General features: G+C 45.3%; 1 protein-coding gene across 2 annotated transcripts in view; it reads left to right on the top strand.

Moving 5' to 3' along the window:
• The window catches only part of zbtb7b (zinc finger and BTB domain containing 7B), a 40,265-nt gene extending 27,135 nt beyond the window's left edge, over positions 1–13,130 (top strand). Inside the window, exons 1-3 of one of the 2 annotated variants that reach the window (XM_080427245.1) lie at positions 254–522; positions 6,929–8,202; positions 8,640–13,130. In XM_080427245.1, the coding sequence (XP_080283371.1) occupies positions 478–522; positions 6,929–8,202; positions 8,640–9,363 (2,043 nt within the window). In that variant the 5' untranslated portion in view covers positions 254–477 and the 3' untranslated portion in view covers positions 9,364–13,130. Of the gene's footprint in view, positions 1–253; positions 523–6,928; positions 8,203–8,639 lie in introns of those variants that run through there. The other variant, XM_080427246.1, reaches the window with a different exon arrangement.
• Positions 13,131–13,924: the final 794 nt, after the last annotated feature.

Consider the following 13,924-nt stretch of genomic DNA (forward strand, 5'->3'; position numbering starts at 1 on the left):
CCTGTGACGGCGTCCATAATGTCCATATGCTATGGGGGGGGGGCGACGACTTGGGGGGGACTTTCTGAGATTCTGTTGATCGGAAAAGTCGTTCGGAAAACGGGCCGTTTGCGGTTCCTTGGAGAGGAGGGGGGGGCGTGGGCGAGGAAGATGAGACGGGGAGGGGAAGGGGAAGATTGAGGGGCGCTCTGTGTGTGACTCCGTCACCTGCTGTCACCATTTTCTCACACGACAGGAAGAATGGCAGACGAAAAAATATCACAGAAAGGTATATAGCAGGTTGAAAAACCCGAACCGTCGTCATATGAGTTCTGACAGACTGCAGGTTTTTCTGAGTTTGAAGTGAAACCTCCCAACAGAAGAAGAAGAAGAACAGGAAATAGATAGAAGGAGACAGAGAGAAGTGGATTTTGAACGTTTTTTCTAAGAGGGAGCGGAGCGAGGGATTCGAGTGGAGGTGAAGAGACGACGGAGGCCATGACACACACTCGGCCTCGTCTCCGACCCACCAGGACACACAAGGTACAGTAGGGGTGCAGGGCCAAAAATCTGAGGGACCAAAACGTGAAATTTCTGTTTTTAATGTAGTAGAAGATTTGCCCAAAATAAGGACGCCAGGGTTAAAGTGACATCCATGTTTACAGCGGCGCTCTGCAAGAGGCTAGCCGTCTATGACAGGGTTTTGGTATGTGTGTGTGTGTGTGTGTGTGTGTGTGTTTCTGCAGTGGTGGAAGAAGTACTCAGATATTTTACTTAAGTAAAAGTAGCGATACCACAAAAAGATTTACTCTGTTACAAGTAAAAGGCCTGTGTTCAAAATGTTAACACGAGTAAAAGTACAAAAGTATTGTCATCAAAATATACTTAAAGTACCAAAAGTAAAAGTACTAAAATGTTTGAAAATTGCAGATCTACAAGCTCACAGCGACGTGTTGTGAGCTTGTAGAATGTATAAAATAGGGCTAAAGTGGTTAATGTATGTTTTATAATATAATCACTTATATCTGCAAAGTAACTAGTAACTAAAGTTTTCAAATAATTGTAGTGGAGCAAAAGAGTGAAAATTGGACATACTCCAGTAAAGTAAAAAACACCTCAAAATTGTACTCAAGTACAGTACTTGAGTACACGTACTTAGTTACTTTACACCACTGTGTTTCTGTCTGACTATCCGGAGCTAACCTCGCACCGAGCAGTGCGAAACCTTGTATGCACGCTGCCAGTATACCACAGAAGATCATCTACACATTTTCAGTTCTCATGTTTTATGGTTTTTGACATACATTTTATTTATGACGACCGACATTATAGATGTCCTGATGTCGCTGGCTGGTCACATTTAGTCCGAGATCCACACTGGAGCCTCGTTTCTACGTGGGATCCTGCCATTCACATCATTTCCTAGTTAATTCAATTGTAAAATTGGATGTGATCAAATATAGATATGAAACGTATCAGACGGTCTACATTTCCAAAAAGGAAATGCATGTATTTAATTCAGTCGGACCAGAAGCCGGGATAAAGCATATCCCCACCGGCCATAAAAGTGAATGATCAGAGGAGATATCCCCCTGTACTTAAGTACAATTTTGAGGTATTTTTTTTGCTTTACTGGAGTATTTCCAATTTTCAATACTTTTACTTCTACTCCACTACATCTCAGCGGCAAATATTGTACTTTTACTCCACTACAATTATTTGAAAACTTTAGTTACTAGTTACTTTGCGGATAAGGATTATTACATTCTAAAACATAAATGAACCACTTTAGCCCTATTTTATACCTAGGCTATTTTCAAACATTTTAGTACTTTTACTTTTGGTACTTTAAGTACATTTTGATACCAATACTTTTTGTACTTTTACTCAAGTACATTTTTAATTCCAGACTTTTACTTGTAACAGAGGTCTTCTACATCGCAGTATTGATACTTTTACTTAAGTAAAACATTTGAGTACTTTATCCACCACCTGGTTGTTTTCAATTCATTGTGCAGCCCTCGTAGGGACTCTGAATGAGACTGTCCGAAATGCTCAGTAACACAGTAACTCTCCAAGGACAATGCACAACACAACACAACACAACACAACACAACAGTAACATGATCCAGTTACATGGCTGTATGTTAAAGAACAACTCTGCTGTTTTTCAACTTGATCTCTCTGTATACGTTGGTGTGTGTGAACGTGACTCAAGTATTACATGGCTGTGATTTTTGTTCTGTGATTCCCACTCTGACTTAACATCGTTCCACTGTGGCGTGTGCCTGTGGTGTCGCTTGTACGCCGAAATCGATTTGCATAAACCGAAACCGAAACTAATAACCCATGTAAAATGGCTACGGATTCTGTGTGGAAAATAGCCAATCTACAAACTCACAAAGCGTCGTGTTGTGACACATTGTGAGCTTATATATCTGCTTTTTCAGGCAAAGAGATTTGGCGTAGAGGGAAAAAAGGAGGGTTTAGACCCTGTTAATTAAGTATAATATACGTGTTCTAAGTGGTTAATCTCTGTTCTAAATCTAATCAATAATAATATAATTGTCTTGGGTAAGAGATCATGGTATAAGTGTGATAATGCACAACAAGGTGTGCATTAACCTGATATTGAATATTGATATTATATTGATATTAAATGACAGATGAGGCCGAGGTGAAAGGATGGTCTTCCCACTGACATTTGCTTTGCGTAAAACGACCGAAGTTTTCCCGCATTTCTCAAACATCTGTTGCTTGTTGCATAGCAACGTGGTGAATCACAACATTTATAAATTCTAGTCTAAGTTTAAATTTTTGGACACATACTGTATCTAGTCGCCTGGGTGGGTGCTCCAAACCGTTGGTTCTCAAAGTGGGGTCCTTGGGGAGGCTCCAGGGGGTCCCCAGCAAAATGTGTTAATATAGCATCACAATCATTTTGACCACTTTAACCTTTTATACTTTGGATATTCAAAAATAGCAGATATACAAGCTCACAGCGCGGCACCGAGGGCCGCGCTGTGAGCTTGTAAATTTTTTTTTTGTAAAATCTTGAACATTAGTGAACATTTTAGATATATATATATATTTTTAAGCATGCATTTTAACACAAATCTTTGCTTCTGGGGGTCCCTGGCACAACATATTTTCCGATGGGGGTTCGCAGCCAAATATATATCAATTTGGGGGTACCTGGCATGAAAAAGTTTGAGAAGCACTGCTCCAAACAAACACAATTTGCCGTGTTCATGGGTGGAAAGCAGGCAGTGGAGGGCGCCCTCTGTCCCTGCACTATAGCAACCAGGGGCAACCCGTTCAGAAGGGACCAAGACTGGGAGGGATAGCATGTTCCGACTTCCTCATCCTCATGCTTTACACTCGCCCGGTGAAACTCCTCATTGTCAGGTAAAAGAAAGATGCGGCTGACGATATCGGAGGATAGTGTGGTTGTCTATACCAGTGGTTCTCAACCAGTGTGGGTCGGGACCTCCAGGGGGGTCAGCACATGATTTGGGGGGGGGGGGGCCCAGATGAAAGTGAAAACTGTGTAGCCTACCTATAAAAAAAAGTGAAGAAATGAAAAAAAAAAGACCAGAAAGAGGCAAACATTGTGAAAATAGCAGATCTACAAGCTCACAACGCCTCGCAAGGCTTGTAGAGGCTTGTAGATCAGCTATTTTCACAATATGTATCTGTGGAACCGTGTCAGACTAAATGTAATGCCTCAACTCATGCAATTCCAAGTGCTTGTCTGGGTGGGGGTCCCCAGTTCAAATATGATTATTTTGGGGGGTCCCCAGTTCAAATATGATTATGTTGGGGGGGGGGGGGGAAACCCCAGTTCAAATAGGATTGTTTTTGGGGGTCGTGGCCTGAAAAGGTTGAGAACCACTGGTCTATACCCTCAACAAGACAATAGGAGTTGGCAGTGACAGACAGTGGCTAATTATATCGGGGGGGGGGGGGGGGCAAATGACTGGATTGGGGAGGAAATGAACAACGACAAAAATGGTTTAATGAAACTGGTATTAACATCGAGGGAAAACTTCTAGCTGTATGATCCTTCTTTAAGAGAGTAAAAGGATGTAATCCGTAACGCATTGGTGTGTCATAAGCCTCCAAACCGGCCTCGTCAACCAATGTCCTCATCAGCTGTTGACGGTTGATGCGGAGGATGTTTGATCAACGCAGACTCGTCCGTTGTTTCGCCACACAAGCAAATGCATGCGTGAACGCCCCCGAACACCTCCACGAAACTTTATTTTCCTATATCGGAACGCCTCAGCCTGGCATTATCGCTTACATAACATAAAACCAAGCTTAAGTACTTGGTGGTTGAATCAGTCTGAGATCTACAGTGGGGCGGCTGAGTCTAGCAGTGAAGTGCTCTTGTTGGGGTGTGTGTGTGTGTGTGTGTGTGTGTCAGTGTCAGTGTCATATCCTAGCCTGGCACACTACGGAGTCAATCTAACAATGGCAGGTGGGGGAACCAAGAAACTGGCATGCTGTGTGTGTGTGTGTAGGGTGTGTCTGGAGCAGGTTAGTCAGGTGTGTGTGTTGTTCTGCAGAGTCCTCTGGGCGCGACGTGAAAACTATCATTGGATGGCCGGGGGGTGGGGGGGCACTTGTTTGTGGAAAATCTGGTCTGCTGAGGTAGGTGTGTGTGTGCATGCGCGCGTGTGTGTGTGCGCGTGCTTGTGACATTGTTTATGAGGTTGTAGGCAGGAGAACATGCTGTGCATTAAAAGAAACGATTATGTTTAGATTTGTATGGTTATTTCAGTCAGAACACTGTGATGTAGTTTTAAACCATTCATTGTAATAGCGTTACATTTGTACTGGTGGTGTGGCTCTACTTCTGTGATGACGTATGGCTCACACAACCCCCCCAGAGGACACAACCTAAACATACACTGTTATTAAATGAGCCCGATAATAGACATCAGGGTCGTGCAGAGAATGTCGGAGAGGCACAGGCTGAAATTTCTAAAAAGGCACCTTTGGCCAGCCTTTTTTTTTTCTTATTTTTTCTTTTACATTTCTAGCCCGAACATAGCTGATCTACAAGCTCACAACACGTCGCAGCACTTTTAGATCGGCTATTATATCGGTGCGCAACACCACGCTCAACTATAATAAAAGTATAATCAAGCCTTTACAGGAGATGCGCCGTACGGCATGGATTTATAGACATAGGGACATAAAACGTTGCGTTCAAGTTCAAACAGAGTTTGGAAAAGGCATTAGAGTACAGAAGTCCTGACGTCACTCGTCCATCCCCTGGTTCGTAAAGTAATTTCTCTATGGAGAATAACATTGGGTCATCTTAGAATCGTCTCATTTAAGAATTGTGGTCCAAAAAATAAACAAACTGTCTCTGCGATATTGTCAGGGAGGAGGCTCTGTATTGTTTATGATAGTCAGTCACTCATATTTGAAACAGTCTGTTTCTGGCGAAAATTTAACTAATTCGCCGGAAGTAACATTAGCGTTTTCTCGCCGTCAGTTGATGGTTCATATCCATAAGAGTAAAACCGCCGGGGTCATTTGTTTATTTTTGGAACACAGTTCTTATTTGACGCGATATTAAACACGTCTATGGGAATTCAGAACGGGGGGGGGGAAAAACGCGACCCATGTAGGATGTGTAAATTACGTCAGACTTCTGTGCTCTATTCTCTTGAATGCTGCCTTCGGGTACGGCATGGAAAGGAAAGGGGGCATTTGCATTTCTGTCGCCACAGTAAATGCTGAATTCATGGTCTGGAGAGGGCACTTTTTACAGGCCGGTAAAAGGGCAGGGGCTCAAGACCCCTTTGATGTCTGCAGTGTATGTGTGCATGTCCCTGATAGACATACAAACCCACATCAAATGAACATGCTGGGCCACATTACTGAATACGTCCTGAATGCTGATGCAGGTGGATGCTGGGGTGGAGCTGTCAGTAGTGATAGCAGCAAAACAATGTTGGTCATGAAAGAGTGAACACCAGTCTGTTCATCACAATTCAATCAAAAATAGCCGATCTACAAGCTCACAAATGCATTGCATCATGACGTGTTTTGAGCTTGTAGAACTGCTTGTAGATCTGCTTTTCTTTTAAAATAAAATAAATAAATATAATAAAAAATAGGGCTTCACGTGTTTAAATTGTTCCTCATTTTGCTGGGGAGCCCCTGGAACCCCTTCAAGGACCCCTGGGGGACCCCGGGCCCCACTTTGAGAACCTTATGTAATTCTCTCTCTGTCTGTCTGTCTCGCTGTCTTCAGTAATCTGAGGTTGAAGTTCAAGGCCAGAGTGTTGGGTATTGTGTGTGTGTGTGTGTGTGTGTGTGTGTGTGTGTGTGTGTGTGTGTGTGTGTGTGTGTGTGTGTGTGTGTGTGTGTGTGTGTGTGTGTGTGTGTGTGTGTGTGTGTGTGTGTGTGTGTGTGTGTGTGCGCGCGTGTGCCTCTAGTGGCAAAGCGATGGTTGGGCTTCCTAAATTAATCATCTTTGCCGTGTGGAGTAACAAAAGTAAAAGTACTAAAATGTTTGAAAATAGCCGATCTACAAGCTCACAACGCGATGCAACGCGTTGTGAGTTTGTAGATCGGCTATTTTCAAATAGCCTAGGTATAAAATAGGTGGTTAATGTATGTTTTATAATATAATAATTTATATCTGCAAAGTAACTAGTAACTAAAGTTTTCAAATAATTGTAGTTGAGTAAAAGTACAATATTTGCCTCTGAGGTGTAGTGGAGTAGAAGTAAAAGTATAGACAATTGGATGTACTCTAGTAAAGTAAAAAATACCTCAAAATCGTACAGTACTTTTGAGTACATGTGCTTAGTTACTACTTTGCACCACTGGTTGTAAGCAGCACATATAAGAAACGTTTACATGATAAATCACTAAACGGACTCATGTTCTCTGTCTCTCTCTCTCTCTCTCCCCCTCCCTGCAGGTGGTGATGTCATCAGGCGAGGACGGTCTCATCGGGATCCCTTTCCCGGAGCACAGCAGCGAGCTCCTGTCTCGCCTCAACGACCAGCGGAGGGCGGGGCTCCTGTGCGACCTCACGCTGACGTCGCGCGGCGCGCGCTACCCCACGCACCGCTCCGTCATGGCCGCCGTCAGCCTGTACTTCCGCCGGCTGTTCGGGGTGGACGAGGAGGGGGGCGGGGGAGGGGGGGACTCGACGTTCAGCGTGTGCCAGCTGGACTGCGTCTCTCCCGACGCGCTGGACGCCCTGCTGGACTTCGCCTACACGGCCACGCTGACCATCCGCGCGTCCAACATGAGGGACGTCCTCAGGGCCGCGCAGCTGCTGGGGATCCAGTGCGTGGAGGACGCCTGCCGGGACATCCTGGGTGAGGAGGAGCGAGGACACGAGGACGAAAGGGAAAAGGAGGAGGAGGAGGCAGAGAGGAGGAGGCCTGACCACCACCACCACCACCACCACCAACAACAACAACACCAACACCTCCAACACCTGCTTCATCACCACCACCACCAGGTGGCGAGCGACAAGGTGGGAACAACGACGGCGACCGAGGAGGCGGCGCGGGAGCCGCTGGCGGCTCGAGAGCGAGGAGGATCCCGCCGCAAAACGGACCGGAAGAAGATGAGGAAAGTGGCGGTGGTGGTAGGGGCGGAGCAGGAAGACCACCGTCCTCACTCCCCCCTGCCGCCGCCCGGCGCCGCCACGACCACGGTGCTCGACTCCGCCCTCCAGCAGCAGCTCCGCCCCCCGCCCCCCACCCTCCTCCACCACTCCCCGCACAACGGAGGAGGAACGGGGGAGGGGGGCGGCGGCCGGAGCGCCGGCGCCATGGTGAACGGTGGCGCCCACGTGCGCGCCCTCCTGACCCCGCCACATCGCCCTCGCCCCCCGTCATCCGCCCTCCTCCCTCCCGCCGACGCTGCCGCCCCGGACCACCCCCACCATCATCACCACCACCTCCACCACCACAGGCTGTCCGATGAGGACGAGGAGGACATCAAACCGGCGACCGCCGCCGCCCTCTCGGGCGAGGCCTCGCCGGCGTCCGTGCTGGCGGAGCGCGTGGGCCTGGGCGGGGCCGCGGGAGGGGGCAGGAAGAGGAAGTCCCAGACGCCGCAGCAGTGTCCCGTCTGTCAGAAGATCATCCACGGTGCCGGGAAGCTCCCTCGCCACATGAGGACGCACACCGGAGAGAAGCCCTTCCAGTGCAACACCTGCGGCGTGCGCTTCACGCGGTAAAACGACCACTGCTTTCACATTCTATTTACCCATTAACTGAGAGTCCGATTCTACAAAATGTCTTCTAAATCCTAACAGTTTTCTGAAAAATGTATGTTTCTATATCAGTGGTTCTCAAACTTTTTCATGTCAAGGACCGCCAAAATGATATGTATTTGGCCGCGGACCCCCATCTCACCCTATCTAAAGTTTTCAAATAATTGTAGTTGAGTACAAATTTGCCTCTGAGATGTAGTGGAGTAGAAGTAAAAGTATAGACAATTGGAAATACTCTAGTAAAGTAAAAAATACCTCAAAATCGTACAGTACTTGAGTACATGTACTTACTTACTTAACACCACTGGTTGTAAGCAGCACATATAAGAAATGTTTACATGATAAATCACTAAACTGACTCATGTTCTCTGTCTCTCTCTCTCCCCCCCCCTCTCAGGAACGACAAGCTGAAGATCCACATGCGCAAGCACACCGGCGAGCGCCCGTACCCGTGCCCGCACTGCCCCGCCCGCTTCCTACACTCGTACGACCTGAAGAACCACCTGTCGCTGCACAGCGGCGCGCGCCCCTTCGAGTGCCCGCTGTGCCACAAGGCGTTCGCCCGCGAGGACCACCTGCAGCGCCACCGCAAGGGCCACAGCTGCCTGGAGCTCCGCACCCGCCGGCCCCGCCGGGGCTACGGGCCCCTCCTCCACGGAGAGGAGGAGGAGGAGGAGGGGGTCATGGACGGAGAACACGGAGACCACCACAACCCCCACCACCACGGTCCCCTGGAAGGACCCCTCGGCCTGCAGGCTCACCCCGGGTCCGCCGGGTTCCTCCACCACCACCCGGGGGTGATGGGCGGAGGAGGCGGCGCGGGGGGCCCCCTGGTGTTCCCGGGGGAGAGGGAGCGGTCCCTGGCCCTCCAGGCGCTGGTACATCTGGCCCCCCATGGGCTGCACGCCTTCCCCAGCCTCCTGCTGAGAGGCCTGGATCTGCGGGGAGCAGCAGCAGCAGCTGCAGCGGCTGCAGCAGGAGCAGGAGGAGGAGGCGACATGGAGATGGAGGAGATGGAGGAGCTGGGAGGAGCGGACCGCTCTCCTGCTGCTCCTCGTGACAGATGGGCCGACGAAGAGGAGGAGATAGGAGGTGATGATGACGAAGAGCAGGAGGAATAGAGATAGAGAGAGAGAGAGAGAGAGAGAGAGAGGGTCAGTGAGTGTATGTAGTGTGTGTGTGTGTGTGTGTGTGTGTGTGTGTTTGTCTCAGGTGGACTACCTGCCGCTCACTGGGTGCTCAGTGGGCGCTAAAAATAATAATATTCTAAAACGAGAGAAAAGAGAAATATAAAAATGGAAAACGGGTTTTCTGATTTATTTTATTTTCGTTTGTCTTCTGGCTCTTGGCATTTTTATTTAATTTTCTAAATTTCTTTTAATCTTATTTTAAGTTTGTCATTTTATTTGTTTCTGTATTTGAGGTTTGAGCTGTTTGGTTTGTTTATTTGCTGTATATGAGCATTATGGGAAGCTTTTCTTTAACTATGCAAATTCCAGAGCTGATAAATGGAATGTTTTGTTCAGAATATATACCTTTATTTTAGTTAAATAACGTATTGATTCAGGTGCAATTCTCAAAGTCATATCAGGTAGACGTGGACGAGCTTTAGAGTAGATGCCGCCATCTGGTGGTCACCGCTGGAATTACAATCAACTCAATCAAACTGGCTTAGTTAATTTAGAAGCAATAACTGCTGCTTTGATCTTTTTCTATGTAGTCTTAAGAATGTTCCTTTTAAGCTGGGTGTTTATACCAAAGACGTTGGTTTGTCTTGTTGCGTTAACTTGAAAGGAGACCGTGGAGAAATGCAGCCAAGGTTTGGTTTTTGGAGAACCTTCCATGATTCCCAAATGTTCCGAAAGCCATGATGAGGAAGGACCTCTGAGCCTTCCTGTAAAATGCCTGACCAAAAAAAAGAAAAAAAGGGAGAGAAAAGTTAAGAAGTTTGTGTCGAGTTGCTGACTAGAAAATCTGGGGTGGTTTTAGATTTATGTTTTTTATTTAGATAAGTCTCCCTTTCCAAAGGCTGTGTGTGAATTCAGTCTTCCCAAATTCTCCTCCTTAGGGGCTTTCTTTAAAAAAAAAGAAAAGTGAATAGAGAGTGAGGGAGAGAGACAGAAAAAGGGGGTAAAGAAAGGGAAGGGATGAACAAAATGGCTGGCCCTGTTTTCTGTATTTATTTATTTATTGTTATTTATTTTAGGCTTGACTGTTGAAGCTGGTTGTGGAGCTCTGGCCTCGGGTCAGCCACGCCGACCAGAACACACGGTCCACCTCAGATCTGGTCCCAAAAACTCTCTTTATTACAATGTCTTAATGCTTATAGAAGCCACGTTGTGCTTGGACATATTTAGACTAAAATGTACCTTCCTGCCGGGCGCTTTTGTCTTCTGTCGGTAATTCTTCTTTATTATATATGCATTGTTTGCACATTTTAGCCCCACCAGGATCAATAATAATAATAGCACATTCCATTGTCTGGGATAAAGGGAACATGGCAACAAACAAAAAAAAGAAAAGTTAGTTGTCAGGGGTCAAAACTGTCAATGTAGCTTAGACACAAAATATTCAGGTGATATCGTTGATGCAATGTATGTATATGGTACTGTATGATTAACCACATGATGGTCTATGATGTATATCGTCTTTGTTGGGTGGAAACCTTGTATGTCCAAAACGGTTACTTTTCAGGAAATGGGGGGGGGGGGGGGGAGAACTTGTGTCTGTTGGAAAATAGCTGATTCTGCAAGCTGTGTGAGCTCGTACATCAGCTATTCTCGCTACTTTTGCGTGACATTCTTTGTACGGCGAAGTAGGGCATTCATTTAAAAACATAAAAAGTTGAAAATATGGAGATGAAAGGTTCTCTGCCCGACAACAGCGATTTATGGTACTGTATGATACACCACATGATTGTTTATGAGCCGAAAGGGGCCATTGGTGATGATGTCATCATCCTGTCTTTTCTTTCCCATTCCATGATTGCTTGATGTTGATGAGCAACACCCTGCAGGGGGCCTGCTAGCAGCCAGCTAATGTGTCGCGTTATGCTAATCAATTATGTCTTAAGCATAATTTATACTCCCGTCATGTGACGTGTCGCTTGGAAGAATTTTGGCGACACCATCATATACGGGGAGTATACATTTGCCTTTAAAGCTCCAATCCGTAACTTTAATGTCCTACCCGGGCTTCGAACCCCGGGCCCCTTTCGATTTCTACTGCTGAGCTAACACAGAAAGCCTGTTTGGGCAGAGGGATATACTGAGTTTTGAGCTTCATGCAGTACCACTTGTTAGCCAGTACGTGTCACTACTCGACCACGTGATCTAATTTTCTCAGTGGAAGAGTGGGTAGACGACCTTCAACCACTGCAGTTGTTAGTTAAATTGTACCAAACATACTAAAAATAGCGTTTTACTCACAGAAACAATTACGGATTGCAGCTTTAAAGTGAAATTTCCTATTTGTATGTCCCTTGTAGCCGCTGTGGCGTTGGAGTGCGGACCTGTGTGCACTATCCACTCCTCGTCGTGTAGAGAAAGAAAGAAAGAAAAAAATATATTTCTAAAAAGATTTGCACTGTGAGATTCTTTTGAGAGCTTCAAGCTTGTTATTTTGTTTTGTTAGATTCTTTTGATTCTTCCATATTAATGTTCCATGAAGTTTTAAAATAGCAGGCTGTCGGTTCTTCACTTCCTGTCCATTACATCCAACACAACTTCCTGCTGCATTCTACAGACTTTTATTAATAACATGGTAAATATGTATACATGGATATTGGGGTGAAGTTGCCTTGGATTATAATAATTATTATTTTTGTGTTGCAACTATTCTCAGGAAATCTTGAGCAATGCACTAAGTGATTCTATGAGATAAAACGGAGAGAAAACTTCTGATGTTTGGGAGTGAACCGCACCCTTCATGTGAATGTCAGGACCTGTAGTCGAGACATTGTGTAACATACCGTTTGTAGCCTGAAATCCCAACACATCCTCACTCCTAAAGGTCGAATAAACGATGCAAAAATCGCCGGCGAGTATTTCACACCAAAGCTATTCATATATAGTCAATGCCTGACTAAAACAGGTTGATGCCTTTTATTTGCGATGAAAAATCGGCGCATAATATTCATGTTCTGTGTGAATGTACTAATGACACAAAACGTTCTAATTTATTTTTCCAGCGAATCACTTGCACAAAAAAAAGGAACTGCCCTGTTGTGTGACGACCTCAACACTTTACATACTGGCGTTTGGTCAGTTCCCCTTGAAGTTGCCGTGTCGACGCACCGGGTACCTCTTTTAACGTATTTTTTTCAACATTTAGGGTCATCTGAGTCACGTGACTCCGATGACTGAATGCATACGTGATTGAGAACAAAGCGATGTTGCCATAAAAATAAAAATAAACATTGAACACAAGTTAAAACATTCAAATCAAGTCAGGCGTGTCCTCAGAAGCGGGCTTGAGCCCTGTGACGCGGTGGTAGCCGAGCGAGTCCCCCCACCAAGTGGTGTGAAGCCTGCCTCAGTGCCGTCCAGTCCTCTTCAGTATCGGACATGAAATGTACACCAAGCGTCCAAATATGACCATTTGGGAGTGAGAATGCGTTGTGAAATCCAACAGAATGGAAGTGAAACTTCGAGGTGTTGGGGTGTAAAAGAAGCAATGTGTGTGTGTGAGGGATGGGTCAGTGTGTGCGTTTGTTTTCTTGGCTTGGTGAAGGGATGTGGGTGGGGGTCCCGGTTTGAATAGAGACCCCGTTATCAGGGATACATTTTTGTTTTCAGTTTTTAGTTGACCTCAGAGATATTAAACTCATTTCTCATCATTTGTTTCTGATAATGTAAAGAAAACAAATAAAGAAAATATGTATATCTTGTCTGGTGTTTGTGGTATTATTGGATTCTTTAATATCAAAACAGAATGTTTTTCACAGTGACAACAATAGGATAACCTCTTTTGAGGTCTTACTTTTATAATTAGTTGTCTGATGTCAAATGCTATAAATTCTCACACACACACACACACACACACACACACACACACACACACACACATATATATATACTTTTTTTGTGTGTGTGTGTATGTATGTATATATCTCTGCTGTTCGGCCGGAACCAGCTAAATCCAAAATGGTAATTGTTCAGGAAATGAAAAACAAAATATAAATTTTTCCGAAAATGATGAAAACCTTATATTTTTAAAACAAAGCAATACTGCCTCATCAAACTTGGTATTGTGACTTTATATATTATCAGATACTTGCATGTGTCATTATATTATCACCACTTTACCCAAATCCAGCTCAAGTGGAGTTAGGAGTTTTGTCCAAACACAAATCCAGCGCAAGTGGAGTTAGGAGGTTTTGTCCATCATTGATAAGAACAGCTGGCAATGGATCTCAAAGCTCACAACACATCACAACGCATTGTGAGCTTGGAGATCAGCTATTTATGGTGAGCGCCATCCTCATATACTAAGTATAGATCAAGCTGAATTCTGTACTTAAACAACTTTTATTTTAACATGCATTGTAAACAACCATGGATCTAACTGTTACCACTGTTCTTCTACAGTTGAGTGCAACAAACAATTCTGCCTCAATACTCAATCATGTATTTAACAAAAGCAATCATGGCACACCAACAATAAATAAATGGCATATAAATA

Source organism: Gymnoscopelus braueri, assembly GCF_963280865.1.
Source record: "Gymnoscopelus braueri genome assembly, chromosome: 4".
NCBI lineage: Eukaryota > Metazoa > Chordata > Actinopteri > Myctophiformes > Myctophidae > Gymnoscopelus > Gymnoscopelus braueri.